This window comes from Nipponia nippon, unplaced genomic scaffold, assembly GCF_047370975.1.
Source record: "Nipponia nippon isolate SJK-2023a ecotype South Korea unplaced genomic scaffold, ASM4737097v1 scaffold_39, whole genome shotgun sequence".
In the NCBI taxonomy this organism is placed as follows: domain Eukaryota; kingdom Metazoa; phylum Chordata; class Aves; order Pelecaniformes; family Threskiornithidae; genus Nipponia; species Nipponia nippon.
The window spans coordinates 1,678,236-1,685,664 of NW_028262357.1; the positions used below are offsets into that span (position 1 = coordinate 1,678,236).

General features: G+C 37.8%; 1 protein-coding gene across 1 annotated transcript in view; it reads left to right on the plus strand.

Annotated features, from left to right (window-relative positions):
* Positions 1–7,040, plus strand: part of MTMR12 (myotubularin related protein 12) — a 34,139-nt gene extending 27,099 nt beyond the window's left edge. The window contains exons 12-16 of the mRNA XM_087773303.1: positions 392–462; positions 1,515–1,687; positions 1,906–2,073; positions 3,002–3,163; positions 4,194–7,040. Of these exons, the coding sequence (XP_087629429.1) occupies positions 392–462; positions 1,515–1,687; positions 1,906–2,073; positions 3,002–3,163; positions 4,194–4,769 (1,150 nt within the window). The 3' untranslated portion in view covers positions 4,770–7,040. The remainder of the gene's footprint in view (positions 1–391; positions 463–1,514; positions 1,688–1,905; positions 2,074–3,001; positions 3,164–4,193) is intronic.
* The last annotated feature ends 389 nt before the right edge of the window (positions 7,041–7,429 follow it).

Genomic DNA, 7,429 nt, shown 5'->3' on the forward strand with positions numbered 1-7,429 from the left:
TGGGAGAAATGTAGTATGTAGCAGGTTAGAACATAAGTGTGGTGATGTTGACTTTTCCAGGACAAAGATCTGGCTCTTAGCAGTTGTAATACTTTAGTGTGTGTGTGATGGCTGCTGTTGATCCAGAATAAAGTATTGTATTACAAATGTACAAAGATAACGGCTGGAAATGCATGACTAATGGCCAAATAAAGATACCTCTTGAAAGTTTACTCTTGAGGCTAAACAGTTCTTCATTTACGTAAGTTGAGCATGGTTTTTGTTGTTTTGGAGGACTAGTCAAGTCTCAGTAGTATGACAATCTAACCCCTTTTAGGGGAAACTAATGTAAGAAACTTAAGTGAACATTTTCATAGTGTTTTTACAATTATCTTTTCCTGTACCACAACAGGCGAGTCTTGAAGAAAGCAATAGAAGTTGCTGAGTGTCTGGAAAGACAGCATACAAATGTTCTCCTTATAGGTAAGAATTTAATGAGCTTATCCTATATATTTTTTAAAATTTCTTTTTAATTTCTTTAGATGTAGCTTAGGCTGTAAGTTTATAATTATGGTAGAGGCTGGTAAAATTCATAGAGTACTCAAACTACCAGAGACCTAAATCTTTCACACTCCTGGAGATGCTTCCTGTAGTTAAAAAAACATGGTAAGCATAGTTCCAGGCTGAGAGAAATATGTTGTGAATGAGAAAGCTGCTGATAAATTGGCAGGAGAGTCATGCTACCTCTTGTTTATGCATTCTTCTTTCCTAACTTATTTTATGAAAGGTCTCCTAGACCTTTTGCTTTACTTTGAGGTGGTGGGGAGACAGACCTTCACAAGGAACAAGGAGCATGAAAACTTTCTAAAAGGATGTTTTTGTTCTAGATACACAGTGAATACGGTGTCATCTCTTTATTAAAAATACAGGAAAGAATATGCTTATTGTACACATCTTAGGCAGTTTGTTTTCCTAGATTGAGTAAAGCAATCACATGGAAAACCAAACTCAATGTTAACCATTAAGCTATTTTTTGATTAGTAATTTAGTTGGGTTTTTTCCACATACTGCCATTTGAGACACCTAGCAATGGGAAGAGATGTTTCTAGAAGGCACCTGGAGAGTGAAGAATGCATGTTGTGTGATGAAGCAATTTCACACCTTGTGAAAAGATGCACGCAGGATAGGAAGGGTAAGGGGGCAGATAGCTGGCCTGGTGGTATAGGGCAGGAGGGGCAGTATGTGCATTGTGGGAGACTGAAGAGCGTAAGCATCAAAGTTATAGTAGTAAAAGCTTGGTTTTTGCAGGTTTTATTGTCAAAGTATTATCCCAGTATATGTACAAGAAACCTTATGTTTTTACAAAGGGAAGTATTGGATTAACTTCTCTGATGCTATAACACTTTCAAGAAATTGTGTGCTTCTCTGATCTTCAAATACAATTTTGTGTATGTGGAGCTAGCAATACTTTGCTTTCTTACCCAAAGTTTTAGGAATGGCTTAATAGACAATGTGGTTTCTGTTCTCTTTTGTAGAAGAGAGTGCTACTGATCTGTGCTGTGTAATCTCTAGTCTCGTTCAAGTGATGATGGATTCATACAGCAGAACAAAGTCAGGGTTTCAAAGCCTTATTCAGAAGGAGTGGGTTATTGGAGGACATGGCTTTTTGGATCGTTGTAACCACTTACATAAAAGTGACAAAGAGGAGGTATGATCTTTTTTTATTAATTTCCTTACTATTAAAAGTAGGGTAGCTCAGATGATACTTCTTCAGAGTTCAGCCAAAGTTATATGCAGCAGTTCTGTAGCAAACCAGATTGCTTTCCTTAAGATTTGTATTTTGAGGCACTAAATATTATAAAATAAATAGTCTGCATGGCGGAACATATTTTTTTCTGAAACTGATGCAATATTTTCTTTACTTAGGCTCCCGTTTTTCTGCTCCTGCTAAATTGTGTTTGGCAGTTGGTACAACAGTATCCTCCAGCGTTTGAGTTCACAGAAACTTACTTAACTGTCTTGTCAGACAGCCTCTATGTGCCTATTTTTAGCACTTTCTTCTTCAACTCGCAACATCAAAAAGACACTAATACGGTAAGGATTTGTTATTTTGTGGATGTAATGTGTTGCAGAACAGATTTGACCAACAAGCAAGGAACACTCAAAAGTAATTCCCTAGCAGCACGTTTTTCCATACTTATTTGAAGGGTTCTGCCTTGAAAGGTGAATGAGTGCAACTTTGGATGTAAGGAGTCAAGTTCGGGGCTTAGGAGTTTATGATGACAAAAGGAAAATAACTCAGGAATATATTACTCCTAATGTGTGGCTATAGGTTCATGTTTATTGCTCTTCAATGAAAATTGAGCTCCTTAACCTAGGAGGAATACCCTGCTGTCCTGCAGAGTAAGTTATCTACAAAATTCGTGTATAGTATATTCTGTTGTATTCCAAAATCAACATTTCCTGAATGTTGATCTACATTTGGTTCATGCTTTTCTCTATCCTAAGAAGATGAAAGCAATGGGAGTATCGTCTGCAAGGCTGCACAGAGACTAAAAAAAAGAAGTGAAGATCACTGTCTTGCATATAAATAAAGCATTGATCATAAAATTTAAACTGGTAGTACTGCATGACTGGAGTTAACTTTTGAAGTTTGGAGAGGTTTATTCCACAATCCTAACATGCCACCTGTGTTTGAAGAATTCAAGTGTCTATCTCCTGCCCAATTTTCAAAGCTTTATTTTTTTTCCCTAGATTATTTAACCTTATTTTCAACTGTGAAATGCAGTCTTGGTGCTGTTGAAATGAGATGCTGTCTGAAGTTACAGAGAATAATATATAGATAGCCTTTGTGTCTGTACTCACTTGCATCTGATAACGTTCAGACATTGAAGACATAGAAATCATGAGTGTTGTTGCAACTCTGTGGCCTCTTCTGTGAAAAGCCAGTTTCTTAATTTCACCTTGACGTGGTCAGAACTCCTTTCTAGCAGTATTAATTGTGACTTGTTTGTTTTGGCAGAGTGGTGAAAGCCTCAAGACACAAAGCGGCCCTTTCAAATTTCTTACTGTGTGGGATTGGTCTGTGCAGTTTGACCCCAAGGCCCAGGCTTTCCTGAACAACCCGCTTTATGCAGAGAAGCCAAAACCAGATAAAAGTCAACGGAAAACTGCACGATTCAAAGTAAGACATGTGCTGTTTAACTATTTTTAAATGATAAAAATATTGTGCACAATTCATACTTCAAATGTACTCACAGTGGAAGTATTGGTGCAAAGTTTTTTAATTGACAAAATGCATGTGCACCTCACACTCGCCTGGATCTTAAGAATACAGTTTGCACCCACTTCAGTTATAAATCACTGTTTTACAGTTACTGTACATAGCTGTGAACTTAGGTGGTTTTTTCTTCATACTGTGCAAGTGTAGTGATAACTCATGAGACTTAACATCCAGGTGAGTTGCACTGACATGTTTGAAGTGAGTTTTATTTTGGTGTTTCATGGAGTACCTAACACAAATACACAGCAGGTTTATAATTGCCTCCCTAATTTTGTCTGAGTGTACTTGGAGTGTGTGCGTGCACTTGGAGGGGGAAGGAGACCACCAACAAAAAAAAACTGTCTAGGGTATGGTGGATTATGGGTGAACCACCTCATTACTGGAAAGTAGCACAAATTCAGTAAGAAAAGTTTGTTTGCGGTAGCCTATTTTGATTGTAATATCTCTGTTGATTAAATTCTGTTCTGTACAAAGCATTCTCAAGTGAGACACTGTCAGTATGATCTACAGCATTAATCGGAGAACTCTTACGTAGTGGGATGCAATGAGGAACCGCTGGATAAAAACTTCTAAGTCAAGTGCTCTTTGATTTGTGTGGCTAGCTTAAACTAAACGTGGAAATCTGTAATACATGAATGTATGCAGAGAATTCTTCTTTTCAAAGGAAAATGCTTTATTCAGTGTTACTTCATTGCTGTAGTTACAGTGCAGGGAAGGTATCTGGGAATACTAAGTATGCTGTGTGAAGTATTTGCTGTATTAGCCATTGAAGAGTAACGGTTTTAGACTACATAGCAAATCGGTGGCTGTGTTTAAGTGACTTTACTTGTAAGTATTTCTGAATACAAGTTACGTTTTTCTTCCTCTTAAGATGTTTTCTGAAGTCCTATTGATATTTATCTCAGTATTTTTCTTTTCTTCCCTCTTAAAGCATCAACGGCAACTTTCTTTGCCATTGACGCAAACAAAATCTTCCACGAAGAGAGGATTTTTCAGGGAGGAAACAGATCATTTAATTAAAAACATTCTGGGTAAAAGAATTGGCAAGTTCATAAATTCTTCAGATGAACCTCCTAATAGCTTCAGGGAATTTTACGATAGCTGGCGTAGTAAACCTGTTGACTATCACGGTCTTCTGTTACCTCGCATCGATGGTCCTGAAATCAAAGTTTGGGCACAACGGTATTTACGATGGATTCCTGAAGCCCAGCTTCATGGTGGTGGTACAATAGCCACAGCTGCCAAGATTTTGGACTTGATGGAGGAAGTGCAAAGCTTGCAGGTGAAAATGGATGAAGAACATAGTCAAGCTGTTTCTGGAGATGTACATTCTGCCGCACTGCTGAGAAATTCTGCCCGTTTGTCATCCTTGTTTCCATTTGCTTTACTTCAGAGACAGTCTATCAAACCAGCTTTGCCAACTAGCACCTGGAAGGACTTGGAAGATGAAGATGACTTGGTCAAAAGGGATGACGAATTTGTTGATCTAAGTGATGATATGTCATAAAGTGTATATGAATTAAAGTATGAATTGTATGTGGCTAAGCTCCGAGTTTTAAATGTTGTGCTGTATCCTCATATAAGGAACTCATTCAAGCATCTTCAGCCTGTTTAATGGGTTTGTGGCGTTAAAAAAACAAACTTGGTTGGAAAGAACTAGTTGCCATGATTAACTGAGCACATTTTGAACTTCCATTTCACTCGAACAGTATTTATTGCAGAAACACATTTTTAGCATAGGTGTAGTAAGAACAGAAGTCTAGGCTGGAGTGGCCATATGGCCACTTCGTTTAGAAAAAGAAAAACAAACAATGAAAGACCATTATTTTCTGTTGTAAATGTGGAATACTAAATATATACAGCAACAATCACTATCTTAACATAAAACCTTTTCCCCTTATGCTAAGAATACTAGGATTGGAAGTACTATGACTAGGGACTTAACACATCTGCATTTCCCACCCCCCCCATGTAAAATAAACGGGGAAATGTGCAACTAAATGTGCACTCACAAATAAGCTTTTTACAGCTGAGGAATAAACTTGTGGTCACCAGGGGATTTTTGTCTGCTGTGGCATCAACTGACGTCATGTGCTTCTCAACCTCATCTTTGTTCATCTTTGGCTTGCAGCACTTCACCTTGTGTGGTATTACAGTAGCAGCTTGGCTGCTCTAAGCCTGTGCATGCACTTAGCTTAAGGATCAGATGCAAGAGGTTAACTACACATTTCAAGTCTTATTGTGTGGCTGCTACGCTATACGCCTTTGCTGCCTTGGAATATTAAGTCCCAAATGTTTGCTGTTAATTGTAAGAAATTGCCTGACTGTGAGATTCTAATTTGCCATGAGTGTTTTCTTCTCCTTTTAATAGAGTGAGACTTTAATTTTGACTTTTCCCCATTTATGCCAGTTGCCTTTGAGGCTTTCTGTAGCTTGCACTGAGACCCTCCACATAGAAGGGAAGACTCTTTTTTCTGTAATCCTGCAGTGAAGCTGGATTTGCAGTCTGTTGCCACTTGTCATGAGTTGGTGGTACAGCTTATGAATGTGGCGTTCATACCATATGAACACTCGTATCCTGTTGCTGGATGTCATAACAGTACCTCAGTGAAAAAAGCCATAAAGAAATGCCTGTTGACTTTGATCTACTGTGTGTATGTTTATATATAAAGTATTTTTACTGCAAATAATCATCCTTTGTAAAGTTGAATATTATTCGACTGTCGAATCTATTTTGAACCCTCAAATTCTAGAATACCGCAAGAATAGATGCAAATCATAAAATCAGTTATGCTGAGAGGGTAGACATTCAGTATTTTTTCTGTTCTCTTACCAATTTAGAAATCCATGCTGGAAATCTTAGGTGGTGGAGGAACTGTTGCTTAAGTTGTATCAGCTCAGTGGAATTGGGGATATTAAACTGCATTACTGATCAGTCACTTTACACTGAGTTGTATAATATGTATAGCAAAAATTTATCAGCAGCCCTCTAAAAATATATTTATTTTAACGTATTAAAACTTAGTAGTGGGGAAAGGGGAGAGCTTAATGCAGCTATGCCAAACTGAAGCTTCCCAACTCTTGATTGCCTTAAGTCTTAGTAGTGCGAGGACAACACTTGAGTTTGTAGCATTTTATTTAAAATGAATACACTAGTACTTACACTTCCTTCTGTGATACATACGACCTTGCAGCTAGCACTTGCTAGAATGGGCTGTCCAGCACATGCCCTTCAGACTTTATTATAGTAGCTCAAGTGACTCATGTATGCAATTATACTTCGCATGTTGAATGAGCAGTGCATTTTTATGGTGAAGAAATACCTATCATTCTAAGGTCATCTGGGTTCAAGGGTTGGTTTTTTTGAACACTGCCTTTAGAAAAAAATATTAAATGGATTTTTCTGTACCTTTGATCAAACTGATGTAATGTTTCAGTCGTGCAGATTACATATTTATATTAAAGAACAGATGTTGGACATCTTGTTTGTACATAAGTTACCAGAAGTTTATATAGAAGAGAAATATATGTGGAATTGAACATGGGAGCACTTCTAATGTAGAGTAAATACCATTGTTACTGGTTTTCTGCACTGTGGGATTAGAAATGTACTTAATATTTTTACTGCAGGCTTCTGTTTATACCTCCAAGTTTTTACACTGAATGCAAGCTAGAAGCTTTACAGTTTTGGTTTTTTTAATACTGTCATTTCTTTCTAGCGGGCTGTTTGGAGACTGTCAATAAAATATACTTTGGCGTATCCGTCCTGAAATGAGAATCTATGTTTAAAGTCATATTTTGCAAATGATACTTTAAATGGTAGGAAACTTGACAATCTACAGTCACGAGGCCTTTCTAGTTATGTGCTGGGTTTTTACAGACTGTTCTGGGGAGGAAGCTGCACAGTTTTGACCTGGTTATACTTACTGGAGAGGTGCTGTCAGCTCAGGAAAGAGGAGAGGTCAGTGCAGTGTAGTGGGATGACTGTGGGAAGTTAACTAAGGTGGTCTAGAAAGTGTCTGCTGAATGTCAGTATTTGGGGGTTTATTAAACACTTTATTTCGGTCTTAGCAATGTACTTGTCTTCTCCCATTTCAACGGGGATCGTGGTTCTTACAGTGTTAAACTAAGCAACTTCTTGAAATTGCTACAGCAGGGTATTGCTCA